This window comes from Rhyacophila brunnea, unplaced genomic scaffold (assembly GCF_057557595.1).
Source record: "Rhyacophila brunnea isolate RB1 unplaced genomic scaffold, BYU_Rbru_1.0 scaffold_12, whole genome shotgun sequence".
NCBI classification, from domain to species: Eukaryota; Metazoa; Arthropoda; class Insecta; order Trichoptera; family Rhyacophilidae; genus Rhyacophila; species Rhyacophila brunnea.
In genome coordinates, this window is record NW_028232774.1 from 6,217,825 (window position 1) to 6,234,917 (window position 17,093).

At 33.9% G+C, this 17,093-nt stretch overlaps 2 protein-coding genes across 2 annotated transcripts in view; one reads left to right on the plus strand and one right to left on the minus strand.

The window, feature by feature from the left end:
- The window catches only part of LOC147077707 (cathepsin O-like), a 129,061-nt gene that overhangs the window by 46,311 nt on the left and 65,657 nt on the right, over positions 1-17,093 (plus strand). The window lies entirely within an intron of this gene.
- The window catches only part of v (Tryptophan 2,3-dioxygenase vermilion), a 51,112-nt gene that overhangs the window by 30,953 nt on the left and 3,066 nt on the right, over positions 1-17,093 (minus strand). The window contains exon 2 of the mRNA XM_085960649.1: positions 558-724. Coding sequence (XP_085816775.1) covers positions 558-724 — 167 coding nt within the window. The remainder of the gene's footprint in view (positions 1-557; positions 725-17,093) is intronic.

Sequence of the window (17,093 nt, forward strand, 5' to 3'; positions counted from 1 at the left end):
ACCCAATAAACCTCTGAGGGTCTATTCTATACACAAGGCGACTATCGACCGCTAAAGTGATAAAGTGATAGTATTTATTGCATGAGCTATTGTAATTGTTACAATAAGTTAGCCGTCTAAACAGTCAAAACTGTCTATCTCGCTATAAATTTTATCACAGCCAAGAGAGGTGCTGTTAAAACATAACACTTATTGCATCAATTACAACCAATTTATTGTAATTGTTACAATACGTGCTAATACTTTGATATAAACCTACCCTAAGTATAATAATACTTATCACTTTATCACTTTAGCGGTCGATAAGTATTGAATAGACCCACTGCTATAGATATACCATCATAAATCGTCAGGTGTTCGAATTTAGAACTAAACTCATCACAATATAAAAAGTATTGAATGATGATATGTCAAATTTTAGCATGTGGCGCCTTCAACTCATACTGGTGTATCTATAACATAGATATGACCGTTAGTTTAATCTGTGCATCTCATGACAGAATATTAATAATGTACAGAGAAAATATAAAAATGTTATTATTATTCAAAAAATATACCTTGGTGAGTAACAATAAATAGATGTTCGTCGTGAACTGGTCTTGAAGATCTGGCTGAGAGCATCCGCTGTGCTGTGAGGACTTTATCCAGCATGAGGTATTCCCCATATAGCATCCCCTTCTGCTCGTCTCCGGCTGCCCCGCCATCAGCAGGTCCAGGCCCATCCCTAGAACGGAGTAACAGAAACATGTTTTAAGAATAACAAACTATTCACCATGTGTAAAAAATACAAATTACTAAAAGAATCATTCCAGACATAATATCTGCTAAATTATCAACATTATAATATAATATATATGTATATATATGTATTATATATATTAACTATTTCTTTTATTCAACGAATAATTCACAAGATTTTAAGAGTGTACCATTCTAATAATTATTGAACATACATAATTCTGAAAACACTCATGAGAAAATATAACCAATGGAAAAATCTTTTTGGGAAAAGGTAAGACACCCGGCAGGAATCGAACCTGCGTCTCTTGGGTATATGAATGTACAATATATCCCAATTTTTATTCAAAATATTATTATTATATTGTTATTATGATCCTGCCTATTTATACTTTCAATTAGCAGTGGTTACTCTTCGATCAAAATCCTCCTATTGCTTGACATTTTAGTGCTTTATAGGGAATTTTAACATCTTGTTCTTATTTCGAAATATGTAAATTAATAGGCCATCCATGGACTAAAACCGTATGCGGTATAGAACCGTGTCCCATATTAAGCTTATCTTTTCTGTTCGTGGAAATATAGTTTCACAAACTATATTATAAGAATCTGATCGTATCCGTTTATACCATATACCTACTTACACTTACAAATTTAATGAAAATATATTTTCATGAACAAAAATCACAAGTTTAGTATGATGGCACACGGATCTAAACCGCATACGGTTTCTGTCCATGGATGGCCTATATAAGTATGAAAAAAGTTTTTATATATAATATGTCGTCATTGTCGAATAAACCATAATAATTATTGTTGTGAAATAAATCTTGTAAGGAAAATATCAACATTGATAACCGACATTGATAATATTAGTAATATGTCAACATTTTCAATGGCGCTGTGTTTTTTTCACAATAAATAATAAATTGATATGTTTTGTGCAAATCAAACAGACTGTCCACGCGTCATATTTGGTCATGCGAGGAAAATATTATTTATTAATAACGATTTTATTTTAATTAATTACTTTTTACGCGTTCATGCATACTCGTACCTAGTTCGCAGCAATAAATAAAATAATTACAAGATAAAAATAACTTTTTATATTCAAAGTTTTTAAATTTTCTGTTGAACCATATAAATTTGACTTGACTAGCTTAAACGATTAATAATTTAGTTGCTAGGACCCCAGACAACTAGCAACCAATAATGGTGTCGAAATAACTTTTCATACAAAACAAAATTAACTGAAAATGAATTCAATTCTACTTAAAGACGGCTAAAAGTATTTAAAATGCATTGGCATCCGCGTGTTCTGATATATTCTAAGAGTTCCAAATATCTAGCTAGTCGGGAAGTTAGTTAAACATCGATTGCAAGATTTGTACCGGACAAAGAACCACCGGACAAATAAGAATACGAGCTAAGAAAAACGTTGTAATAATTAGTACCTACAAGATTATTTTTTTCACTATATTATAGGCATCAAATTTAATGTCGCAATACCTACGTAAAGCAAAAAGTGAGTTTTCTCTTCAAATTCAAATAAGTATATTCATTTTATATAATATTCAAAGAAGAATATCGATGTTGATCTGACAATAGTATATATCTGCAGTTTTGGTGTAATTTGTACAAAATTTGGTGACGGATCGAATGGAAATATTATTGTTCTACGAAAAAAATCCTACATGCGCTCATGTTTTACGCGGAAAATAGTGTCTATCCGCATCGACTCATTTATGAGGTGTAAGAAGTGTCTAGAAACTAAAAAGAAATACTATCTGCATGATTTATTTTATTATATGACATTATAATTTCCATAAATCTTCTTTAAAATACTGTTTTAGTACTAATATTAAATCATTCCACTTGAAAAATAAAAATAATAGTGATACCGACAAAAACACTTTTCTGTACCCCTGAAAAATTGACTATATATGTCAGATAGATACTATATATCACCGTCGATATTCAGAACAAATTCAAAGCGTTCACAACATGACATTAAAAATATAAGTTTTATTTAAATAAAATACATGGTAATTAATATGAGTAAAAATATACATGAAAGCACACCGAGTGAACTAAATAGACCGTATTTTAAAAACTTATCAAACAACGTCCACCTATACCACTCTCACGTAAGTGAAATATATCAATATCCGAAGCGATTTGATCAGTGACAGATCCTAGACAAAATTCCGCCGCATTTTTTTTTATACAGTAGGTACTTTTTATCATCCTTTCATGAATTCAATATCTAAGAAATGTATTATATTAATAACAAGGTATACACCACTAAATCTAATTTAAATCCCATCTCTAGTTCAGTAGACAATATTAAGAGTCTACTGTTTAAGATAGGTACATTTAAAAATACACCTGACAACTTCTAAAACTCGCGAGTAAACGCGGCAAACATATTTGGATAAATTTTAAACTAGGTAAGTATGTACCAACCTATAATTAAAATATAATTTGCATTTACCAAGAACCTGACGTCATAGTAAACTAGACATAGTCATAGATCATAGTAAACTAGACAAGTAAACTAGACATCGCGAATCCGACAATCCGAAAAATAAAGTCATGTTAAAACTTTTATAGTAATTAATTAATACATTTTGTTTCCAACCAGTGAGCCGATTTTTTTAATGGAAAGATATTTCCGTTATTACAAAGTTTAGGTATGTAGCTATTTCTATATACCTAATGATTTATCTCGATTTTCCGCCCTTTGGGTAACTACTGCCCCCAAGCGACGCTCAATCTGCCTACACCCACGGGACGTCACTGGATTTGATAGAACACAATTATTGCCCTCGAAATTGGTAATACTAATGGCAGATTAGTTCTACACTTGGGAGAACAAACAACAAGCGTGCGCCTTCTTATCTCTGCTTCACATGCGCGTTTTCCACTAATGGTCGATCCCAGATATACAAACTCGTCCACTGTTTTTAGGTTTTGGAGTATACTTGCTGCTGGTAGAAGATTAGCCTGATCGACAAGCATTTCATTAATTATAAATTATTCTAAGTGGCCCATAATAATCGTGGGTTAATTTTTAGCAAAACAAAAGTGTGCAAATAAAAATCGTTGAATAACAAATAATATTATTATAAATTATAACATAACATCAACTGACATTAAGTTCAAAACACTATAGATAACACACTGATTGTATTTGGCGCCTTAACCATTGCCAAAATATTTTCTCAATCCCGATGTCACTCTCGTAAGATAGTGATCATAATAATAATTTATCAATACAACAAAAATAATGACAGTTATAGTCTATTCACCGTAAAAAGTCAGGTAGATAAATTGGACATGCGCGTATATTCTTAACAGATATCACTTTAACACATTTCCGTTATTTTCATTGGTCCAAATTAACACTGAAGGCATTCGATACACACATCAGTTATCGGCGGTCATCTCCAATTCGTAATACGGCGAAAAATTAGGTTGGTAGACATGTCGGCCAAATTCGGGTATGTTCGTGCTGGCCGTTACGGCCGAACACAAGAATCTTGTATTGACACATCAGACATATCAACATAACCTACAATTTTATTAGTCATGCCATTGCGATCACAGCACAAAATGTAATTGCAGTAAAACAAATAGTAACTTACTTCTAGCTGCTACTAGCCACTCGATATTTGACAGCTCGCGGGGAACTATAAATAAGACGACGGCCGTGACGTAATCAGATCTCATAACAGTCGGATCTTGCATCTCAATTCTCAGTATGTAAAATTGACGTACTCTGTCTTGCTCTACAAGTTAACACAATCAAGAGAGGCGCTGTTAAAAAATAGTCCTTTTTGACAGTGGACAGTGACTGGGACTTAATACTTCAATACTTTGGTATCGTTTGGTATGGTTATTTTTTATGTTCTAAGCTTAGTTCACAATATGTTTTATATTCAAAAACTGTCGACGCATTCTCTTCGGTCTGGGCTACGTATCATTCGTTTCATAAACATCATGGTTTTATTGTTTTATATAGGTACTATCAAGAGTTTGCTTCTTCGACCCAGTAGGTATTGTAAACCCCGGCAGTCACTTGCATACGTGTAAGTAGGTCCACGCATCTGATCCGAAAACTCCTAGTATGAGAAACCAGTGTCTCGCGCATTCGACTACGGAAAGCATGGCCCCCATATCCTGAAGCGGGCCCCAAGGCTAGGATCTATGTCGGGCCCCCTACCTATTGCCAAGGTTAAAGGCAGTGTGACGATCTAGCATTTTCCAAATGACGTTCACGGTCAAATTAAGGGTATTTAGTGTATTTTTAATTATATACTTACCTCCACTTGAATTATGGAGTTATCAAGTGATGACACAATTAAAAATTACATCGCACAATCACATATATTAAAATATGACTTTTTTTACTTTTAGAGCAAATTTTTGATGTGTGTTTATCTCACTTATTTAGTCGAATCGCCACGCCGGGCCCCCCAGGCTAGAGCCCTGCCAGCCCCTCCCCTTGTGGGGGCCGTGACGGAAAGCATTGAATCAATCAACGATACGATTATAATGATGATTTGAAATTGGAATAGTAATTATTATGACAAGTTAAAAAAAATATTAATGTTGTCAGCTTGATTAAAGTCAATAAAAATATCCTATCAAATATGGTTCTGATGAGTAAAATTTTGATTGACCGATCAAATAAACTAAAAAAATGTACCCAATCAGCTTCTAAAGAAGAAAATATTGTCCTTTTGAAGTTTAGAAAAGCTACCGATAAACCTAACTACTTACATATATCAATTTAATGAGAATAAATAATTCTCGAATCTCGAGAATCTAAATAAGTCCATAAATCACAATCTCTACTTAACAAAGTTCTATGGAAAAGTTTTGATTCTTTTCGATAACAATAATAATAATTATAATAGACAATGCAATATAGTGGAAATATTACAGTTTTCTTGAAAGGATTGCGATTTTTTATAGAAACAATCAAATTTACAACCGACACCTTTAATCAAAGACAATAAAAATAGTGAAATTTGAATTAATAAAACATAACGCCACGGGTTGTCTATTTAATATTCAAATCTTCGTAATATTATCAATTTTCAACTTCAATTAATTGACTTATGTACCTATTACACGAATCGTTGATAGGCGATAAAGATATAAGTATGAATAAATTTGATTTTGAATGGTGAATATTAATTAATTCAACTTCGAATGATGTTGGATGTGATATCTGATCACACGCCCATCTCAATTATACGGTATTTTTTTTAATAATTGTATTTCTAAATCTGATCTAGCTAGACATAGATAAGAATATATTATATGAGAGTAAATTCTGTTATAATACAATGTGAAATATATTCGACCGTGTTTAGGAAAAAAGGGCGTAACCCACACAGAACAAATTTTACATGAGAGGCAAAAAACGTTTTTTAAATGATTTTGGTTTAATATTAATAAAAAAATAGACACAGGCATTGGGTGCATGATGATTGATGATTTGGTGTAATATCTTTTCGATCTACTAATAATTAAAGAAGTTATTACAGAAAATCATTAAAATGGCGGGTAAATGCTTTTTTCCTTAAAATAAAACTTAATTAAAGCTCAATTAAAACCTGAATTTAGATAATAAATCGGCATTTGCAGCTTACTTCCCTTTTACAGAACGTGAATTTAGTTGTATACATTGTTAATATCTAATAAAAGCACTTTTCGAAAAATAAAGGGGTTACGCCCTTTTTCCTAAACACAGTCGATTCAAATCATTAGTATCAGTAATACAATGTTTTTCTACATGTCACTACAAGGACAAATATCGACTTTTAATAGAAAAATAAATCTAAATGTTCAAATAAAGACAAAATTATTAATGGTCTCCGTGTAGTTTACCGTGTCCGGGAACTTATACGTATGCAGTTTGCGCTATCACACTTCACCGTGAAAATTTGTATCGGAAATATATGCCCGCAATATAAATTAAAGACAGTCCAACCTCTTTTGGTCGTATAGTACTGACATCAAAATAAAACACGGTTCTTGTCAGTGTATACTTTACAGAAAGCCAGCAGCAAACAAATTTTGAAAATAGAATACATACTGGATTATTTGTTAGGTTAGGTTATGTTTTCATTCTTGAATTTTGCCAAAATCGCTATGAAAATTGAATTAATATTAATATTGAATCTATGCTCGCAATATAAATTAAAGACAGTCCAACCTCTTTGGGTCGTATAGTACTGACATAAAATCATGTCTAATTAAAACATGGTTCTTGTCGGTTTACACTTTACACTTTTACAGGAAGCCAGCAGCAAAGAAATTTTGAAAATAGCCGATATACTGGATTATTTGTTAGGTTAGGTTAGGTTTTCATTCTTTAATTCATGAATTTTGCCAAAATCAGCTATGAAAATTGAATTAATGTTCATATTAAATCTAATAAAATTGCAGACCGTATAGTTTACGCCATACGGTCATCTCTTTACGATAAGAAGCTCACGGCGAACTATGCCACGGTGAAATGTTTTACGTATAATTTACATGTAACCATTTTTAGCGGTTTTGGTTAGATCATTTTCTTCTTCACCTGTTTATAACACCTTGCTTCGTACATGTTTGAATTATAACGCAAAATATTGTAAGAAAACAAAAAACAGAATCTGTCAGTAACGATCAACATTGTGTACGTGTTTAATATCATGTCAATTACAAAATGTTTCAGTACAATTTGTATTTTTGATAACCTCTCCAATTATAATTAATTATACAACGATATAATATATGATTTTAATATCCTTGCACTGCGTCGCATCGATAAGTTGTGATAAAATAATTTAACTACCTACCTATATACTCGTAAGTATCTATATAAGTATATTTTGTATTGTTTTTAATTGTTTTATATACCTATTATTTAGCATCTGTAATTGACTATCAACCAATTGAACGCGTGATCCAATATAAGTACATATTTAGTTAGATGGGTCAACGAGAAATGGTATATCAAGAAATAAAAACAAGAATTTATTGAGATAGCAATGTAGAGTATAGATACGTTATATAACTTTGCATTTTTTTGCACTTTTTACTACATAACACTGATACGCCTCTTTGCCTGATTACCTCGAATAAAATTAGATAAAATGATATTCACTTGTATTAATATATCTAGAAATAAATATATAATATACGTAATAAAATATTTTTAGAATATACTACATCATTAAATTTACATCCTAGAGTCGGAGTGCAAAGTTATGAAGCATAATATACTCTACGAAACATAATAGTGTCGTTTTCAAAACTATATTTTACAATAGGGTCTAGGGCAATGATACTCAACCTTTTTTTTCTTCGGGCCAAATACATATATTTGTAAAGTAACGCGGGCCGCATCACTAATGGTGTGACGAAAAAAATAATGAAACCCCCCCTTTTTTACAAAACATTTTTGAGATTTTAAAAATTATAAACAAAAGTAATGTGTATCCAAGCGTTTATTTCAAAATTAAAAATCATGCTCCTGATAATAAATGTGTTTCGGGCAGCACATAAAACCTTAAAGGGCCGCATGTGGCCCGCGGGCCGCAGGTTGAGTATCGCTGGTCTAGGGGTTGAGTATTGTCTATGACCGCTGTTCGTTCCTCTAAATTAGAGGAACGGGAAGAAGGAGGATTCGGCGATGGGCACATATACATGTTTCGTAGACATCAACTACATAAGAGGAATTTTGTAAATTTCCGTCTAGCTAAATATTATTAGCTATGTTTTGGATATATGTACTCAAAACAAGGAAATCTGACGGCAGCCTACCTCCACTCTTCGCCACGTCTGACGGATACGTATTCTCAAAACTCAAAATTTCTTGAACTGACAAGTCGGCTAAAATTGTTATTTTTAAATATATGATTATAATAGTTTCCCGCAACAACTCCCTGAGGGAGCAAATATGGTGTGGTGTGAGATACTCCATCTCTTAATGAATAATAAAATTGGTAGATATAGAGAAAATTTCAAATTTGGTTTTAATATTAGATACAATAAAGTGGAATACTTAATACAATATAGGTATCTGTTAAAAAATAATTTGTAAATTAGATAAAAACGTTTAGCTGGCCCACTCCACATGCATTTTTGTTAGATGACAATCCTGAGATGTATACAAACGTTACTATTAAGACCTCGTAAGTCCAACATTATGGAAAAATGAAGTTTGTTCGACAAAATTTATTAAACAAAAATAATTACAAGATAAAAAGAACTTTTTATATACCACGTTTTTAAATTTTCTGTTGAATCATATAAATTTGACAATTCTATGTATTAATAATTTAGGACAAATAAGTCAATTGTCAACAAATCATTTTTTTTGCTATTTTGCAACAAACAAATATAGAATACTGAAATTTTGATTTCCATAGTAACGCACGTATATATTAATAATTTAGTTGCTAGGATCACCTCCTTAGCAACCAATAATAGTGGATTGGATTACGGATTTCTTCCGAAATAACTTGTCATACAAAATAGAATTAACTGAAAATGAATTCAATTCTACTTAAAGATGGCTAAAAGTATTAAAATAATGCATTGGCATCGTGTTCTGATATATTCTAAAAGTTTCAAATATCTAGCAAGTCGGGAAGTTAGTTAAAAATCGATTGCAAGATTTGTACTGGATAAACAACCACCGGACAAACAAGAATACGAGCTAAGAAAAACGTGGTAAAATATTTTAAATCATACCAAAACCTCGGTTCTCTAGGCGAGTATGCTGTCCATCTATCGACAAATTTTAAAAACTCGTAGGTCTCTTGGTTTCAAACATGGAATTGAAACCTCGTATTTCACAATGAGTGTTTGCAGATTCATCGATTAGAAAGGTGTTTAAAATATTATTTTATTACGTTTTTTGGCCTCAACATTCTTGCCCAAACAGACTTACGAGGTTTTAATAGTAAGGTGACGATATCATTTATTTTAGATATTATCAAACTACCCTAATAGTTACGCAAAATGACGTAACTATTTACCTTTATTGGTTTAAAAATATATTATTTCTATAGCAAGTAATTACTGTAAGTGATACCTTCGTAGTATGCGATTTACTGCCGGTTCGTTGGGCCCAATAGCGCCACGGACGACTGACTGGAAACCCGATACGGCAGGGTTCTATTCTCGATACCTTATTTTTTACGAGTATCCACCAACAATATCATTCTTGAAGAATTTATAATTCTTCAACTAATGTGCTTTATTTCTTTGTCATATTCTCAGAATTTATTAAGATCAAAACCTAGTTGTCAGTGCCGCATTTAGACTTGAAGGGGCTTTGGGTTAATACGTATTGGGGTAGGTACCCAAAAATCGAACTTATTCCGGCAATTTCAATTCCAATATGCGAATTTTGTCAGTCTAATGACAGAATAATTACAAGATGAAAAGAACTTTTTATATACATCGTTTTTAAATTTTCTGTTGAATCATATAAACTTGACTTGACTAGCTTAAACGATCAAAAAAAATGTACTTGATAGAAATAATACTGAAATGTCATTTTGACGCACGTATATATTAATAATTTAGTTTCTAGGACCCCAGACCCCTAGCAACCAATAATGGTGTCGAAATAACTTTTCATACAAAACAGAATTAACTGAAAATGAATTCAATTATACTTAAAAATGGCTAAAAGTATTGAAAAAATGCATTGGCATCGTTCTGATATATTCGAAAAGTTTCAAATGTCTAGCTAGTCGGGAAGTTAGTTAAAAATCGATTGCAAGATTTGTACCGGACAAAAAACTACCGGAAAAATAAGAATTCGAGCTAAGAAAAACGTTGTAAAAATGCATATTGTTATATTATAGATGCTCCCGCTAAACTATTATAATATTCAGTAGTTTTACAATATGATAGTATATGTTATCAAGTTATAAAAATAACACTGAAATGCAACACGAGCTTCCCTTGTCCTTGTTATTTGATACATTCCAACTTTTGTATAACTTTCTCTGCCTCAAAATTGTTCAGTTTATTTTTCTGACTTCGGGGCCTCTACCAATTGGAACCCTGGACTATAGCCCTACAGCCCTATAGTAAATCCGGCCCTGCTAGTTGTGTTATCGTCTTGTGTCACAATATAACTCGCAAGGAAGGTGGACAAACTCTTGTTAATGGCCCCACCAAACCACACCCGGTTTAATCGGGCGTATCACGGAACCCTAAGTTTGGTGTGAAGCATCATTTTTATTTTTATGACTGGGAATGTCTCAGGAGCAGTTACCCAAGACTAAGGTTGCCATGCACTCAAATGTGCTTTGACTAAATTTACATGACTTTAGTGAAATATCATGAAGCTAAGGTACCCATGGGAGAGACGAGCACGTAGAGGCAATATAACAATTATAGTAAGTAACAAATTAAAGCTAATAGAAAACTGCCGAACATTCTAAGTGAAAGGATCTTCACGTTGGCAGTATGATGCCGCAAATTTTCTAAATGCAATAAAATTGGCCTTTGTGGCGACCAGGTCGGACGGGCCGATGGGCCCAACGGCTGGTTGAACCGACTTGAGCAGCTCTTCCCTTTCTGTACACATTTTAGGACATTCCCAGAGGATGTGGTTTGCATCCTGTATTTCTCCGCCACATGGACATGTTGAACGGGTAACATGAAGCCTGCCAACTAAGCCACCATGTCCAGTTAAGAATTGACTGGTGTAATGATCTGGAGTCAAAGCGGTTATCTCCATTCACCATTTTTTGATATTTGGAAAAAACATCGACATCGACGGTTAGATAAAACGAAGAAGAGTTCCCCCCAGATAAACTGACCAAATCAAAAATGGTACTGACGCAATGATCTGGAGTCAAAGCGGTTATCTCCATTCACCATTTTTTGATATTTGGAAAAAACATCGACATCGACGGTTAGATAAAACGAAGAAGAGTTCCCCCCAGATAAACTGACCAAATCAAAAATGGCACTGACGCAAGGTAAGGTTTGAGGTGAATGCCGAGCCATGGAGAAAGCTGACTGCGGTCGGCAATATCATCTGGGTGACGACCCTAACACATGACTCATGAGGCCCCGGCAAAGAAATAATAATTGTTAGTGAATTTTGTATTTATTTTTCATTATACATGGAAGACTGAAATTAACCGTGAGATAAAAGGTGTGAGCAAAAATTATATCTTACTTGGGTAACTACATCAAGATAAATATTTGAGAAGTATTGATAGATACTTTCGGCAAGTATATCAAATTATATTTGACACGTTCACAGTGAATATCGTACTGGAGCATGCATAATCTTTAAAACCACAACCGTGTTAAAAAACTGCTGTAATTTTATTTAATGTTTATTACCACGACAGGATTTACCACAAGGCTAAATGGGAAATAGCTCAGGACCCCTAAAATGATTGGGGTTCAAGACCTCTGCAACCATTCGCGAGCCTAATACTACAAGGTTCTAAGTGTTCGTCCTTGAAAAAACAAACCCAACAATGAAGTAGTATTCTAAACTGCCTCATTATTACTTTTGTTTCTCCAAGGACAAACACTTAGAACCTTGTAGTTCTCCACTCGCGCATTCGAATCGGTGTGAGATTTTTTCTCAATATACCTACGGGAGATGGCATTTTGCAGAGAGAGCTCGCTATCTGAATGGGAATGGCTAGAGCAACATTCAGCTCAATGCGAAGTGTCTGGGACTCACGATTGTACTCGGTCAAAACGAAATGCTGCCTATTCGATGCTTGCATTCTAACGGTGCTGCTTTACGGTAGCGAATCATGGCACCTTACGAAGGCTCAGAGCAACCGTATACTGAGCTTCGAAAACAGATGTTTGCGGTGGGGTGGTATGACTTTAGGAGCAATCAAGCAGCCTCTCATCACGCTAAGAGTGAAGAGGCGACGTTGGATCTGGCTCGGTCACGTGCTGCGGATGCCAGAAGAGAATTTCAACCTGGCTTGCCTGTTCTTCAATCCAACCGGATTCCGGCATCCTGGAAGGCCGCTAAATACAATCTATAAAGTGTATACGGCGGAGCTACGGGATGATGGTTTGACCTGGAACGATGCAAGAAGACTGGCGAACGACAGGGGTTCATGGGGGGGGGGGGGGGGCTCGTGGTGTCTATATACTCTAAATAACAGGCGGATATAGCCGAAGAAGAAGAAGAAGAAGGAGATACCTGCAACCAATTGTCAACGCGGTTTCCATATTCTCCCTTATTATTGTTCGTTTTAAATGGTATGTAAATAGGTACTACGAGTACCTAATACATTTTATTATTTTGTGGTTACACGCAAAAAAAATGTAATATAGGTAGGTATACCTATACAAATTTTAATCGCAGCAAATGAAATATTTGTCAACTTTATGACATCTACTCTTAAAACATGTATTTTTCGTTTTTCTTTCATAATTTTCCACCCACATGCAACCTGCCTACCCACATTGGACGTCACTGAAGCTACCCTTATTTCTCTCAGATCTTGAATCAATGTAAACTTCTCTACTTAATCTGTATGAAAATAGTTTTGATACCAATTACCAGGGCTTTTTTTCCATTTAACGCGGTGGAACGGCGTTCCGGCACCTTCTTTCACGGTTTTATTTCAAAATCAATTAAACGAAAAAATATTTGCGCTTAAGTAATTACAATAATAATTCGTTAAAATGATAAAATAAGGTACAGGTGGAAGCCATTTTGAATGTTGGCGTTTTAGTGTTAGTGAAGTAACCGTATAGTTTAAATAGCAATGGATCTAGCATTGATGTGCGACGCTCTCCAAGAATTGTCGGAACTTAGTTTGGACCTACAAAATAGCAATGTGAACCTTTACATTGCAAATCGAAAAATAAATGAACTCGTTCAAGTTTTTGAAGAAAGAAAACAGAATTTTGGACCCTATTATAAATGTGCTGCAGCTGCTATAAGCAATCTGCATTTTCGTGGAGTTTTACTTCACGAAAAAGTTTCTAAAAATGATCCTCCTATTGATCCGAAAATATTTTATTCCACGTTGAAAACGTCAATTGAAAAAAGGCTGCTAGATAATAAAGATGTTGAGTTTGCACTTTGGGCTCGCGTACTTGACCAAAAATATTGGCCTGAAGACATTGATAATCGGTTGACATTTGGAGAGATGGAAATTAGAAACATTTCGATCAGGCTACAACTAGATGAACGAGAAATGATTCGTGGATTTCGCGAATACATTCTCGAAAAGACATATTCTGAAAAACTCTTGCGTTTGGTATATGCTCTGAATTCTATTCCCATTTCTTCAAGTGAATGTGAACGGGGGTTTTCGCAAATGAATCTTATTATTACCCCAACAAGAGCTTCGTTAAACACTAAAACAGTTTCGGCACTCTTGTTCATCAAACTCGTGGGACCACCCTTGACACTTTTCGATCCTTCAAAATATGTTGATAGGTGGTTACTTAAAGGAAGACATTCGGCCTTAGACTCTAACACTAAGAAAAGGAATCGAGATGATGTATCAGACGAGAATTGGAAAAAACTTTGGAAATCACTCTAAACTTTTATTCAAGTTCATAAATAAATACATTACATATGTATTTACAATTATATTTTAAATTTAGTCTTATTTAGTCTTATTTGTACAATATATTTCAAATATAATGTATGTATTTTATTGTTTCTGTAGCTTTGTGTCAAAACAAAGCTACAGAAACAATAAAAATTATCGTAAAAATCAACCTTTTTTTGTTCGCTTCGTGGCATAGCTCCTTTAAATTTCATTTAAGTGACATTTGAATATAATTTTATTTAGTAAAAAGCTTGACATGAAGTGAGTTCCGGCACCTTTTTTTTTTTAAAAAAGCCCTGCCAATTACTAAGTTGAAAAGGGTTATGTCTAAAAAATCTAAAAAAAAACAAATTTGTTTCATGAGAGTAAGCGTTAAAGGTCAAAAACTGGTACAAAAATGGGATACAATCATAGAGGTATTAAATAAAAAGAGGGGTTAAAGAATCGGCTTTCTCATACAACTGAATAAAGCAGGCCAACAATTGCCGGCAACTTCAGAAATAGCGACGCGATAAAAAAAATGCAGGGCATCACGGACGATTTACTTTGGTCACTATAACGTACCCATATAATATATATATAATGTTAAGGTGGAAATTTTGCCGCAAATTGATTACCAGCCTGCCTCACGCCTGCTTCATCATACTTTCATATAACCTGCCGCCCCTAGGATACAATGGTTTTTCTTTTTGCTTAGATTGAACTTACGAAAGGCTTCACTGTCAAACATAGCTGTGATACTGCTCTAACTTTTTGACTTTTATGATCAGTATAGTCTGACAAATCATCATGAATATATTCACACATGAACAAAGCTACCAAATTATCCAAATTTACTTTGAGATCAGTCGTCAATTCGCGCAACTTATAACGCATTTTATCGCGAAATTGCATTTAACGATGAGGCTTAGTTTTGGCTTAATGGCTTTATCGAGTTTGTAACCTAAATTGCTGCATACGGAGTGAGACCAATCAAGAAGAGACCCTACAGACTCCATTATATAGTGACGTCCCGTGGGGGTAGGCAGATTGAGAGCGTCGCTTGGGGGCGGCAGTTACCCAAAGGGCGGCAAATCGAGGAGAATCACTAGGTATATATAGAAATAGATACCTAAACTTAGTAATAACGGAAATATCTTTCCATTAAAAAATTCAGCCCACTGGTTGGAAACAAAATGTATTCATTAGGTACGAATAAGGATTTTTTGTCGGGTTCGCGATGTCTAGTTTACTTCCGTTGTCCTTGGACGTCACGTTCTTGGTGAATAGCAATGACACGTGCACACCTAATTCAAAATTTATCCAAATATGTTTGCCAGTCACTCGCGAGTTTTGGAAGTTGTCAAGTGTATTTTTAAATGTACCCATCTGAAACCGTAGACTCGCAATATTGTCTATTGCAGCAGAGATGGCATTTAAATTAGATTTATATTGTTAGGAATGTATCCATACAACACATATTTCTTAGATATTGGAGACATGAAATGATGATATTATAAAGTACTGTATAAAAAAATGTAGCGGCATTTTGGCACTGCCTAGGGGCGGCATTTTGTCTAAGGACGTCACTGCATTATATCCACAAAAATCCACCGTTTGGTGCGGCTTACACGCTAGTGGCATCATCTGACCTTATTTCTTCAAATGAGGCCAGAATGCATGACAGTGATCCAGACGAGATGTGGGTTCAAATTAAAAAATGATTAAAAGTATATTTTTGTTTTATTTTTTACAATTTCAAGTTCAATCCGGCTTTAAAAAAAAACACTTTTTTTCATCAGTGTATTGTACGAAGATAATTTTATATTATAAACAAAATTCAAACAGCATCTGGGCATCTATTCTATTCTATTCTATACACAAAACTGCTTTCGGCCGCGACGGCAGCTATCTAGGGTAGGTTTGTATCGAAGTATTAGCACTTATTGTAACAATTACAATAAGTTAGCCGTCTAAACAGTCAAAACTGTCTATCTCGCTCTAAAATTTACACGGCCAAAAGAGATTCTGTTAAAACATATATTGTAACAATTACAACTAACTTATTGTAATTGTTACAACAATACTTCGATACAAACCTACCCTGCTGTAGCAGCCGAAAGCAGTATCGAGTATACTTTTAAAAGAACACGTATGTATTTTAATAAATTGATATGACTGACTTTCTTTGTAGTGTTTGCAGTCGCCCTCTTAAATCAATCCACAGTATGCATCGATATAAATGGTAAAAATAATACTGTTAAATTACAATTAGATAATTTATATTGTAAAAAGTCTTTGAAACTTACAATAAGAAACTCCTAAATGTCTTTCCTAAATCCTAAATCCTTGATGTTATGTTATGTTCCTCTAAGAATATATTATGTATGTTTTTATTATTATGCAATACAAAATGTATCCTCAAATTTTACGTATATCGAATACACATTAATCGTTGTATAAACTTGATTTTTTACTATGGCAGCTGAAGCCTATTTTTAAAAAATACCAGGTTTTATATAAGTGATCATCTCGGCGTGTGAATTAATTAGCATCAACATTCCATTGACTGGAAATAGTCACAGTGTAATATAATGCAACCGCATTTTTAGATCGTGTATTAGTATTTCCTATCAAAATGGTAAAAATGCCTATCGAATTAGTTATATCTGGCCACCGCGTAAAAGACACTATCGAGGGGTCAACATAGTTTCATATATTCTTAAAAACTACTCTCAACTTTTGACAAATGTGATTTTCTTACAAAATCTACCAGTATGGTACCGGTACGAT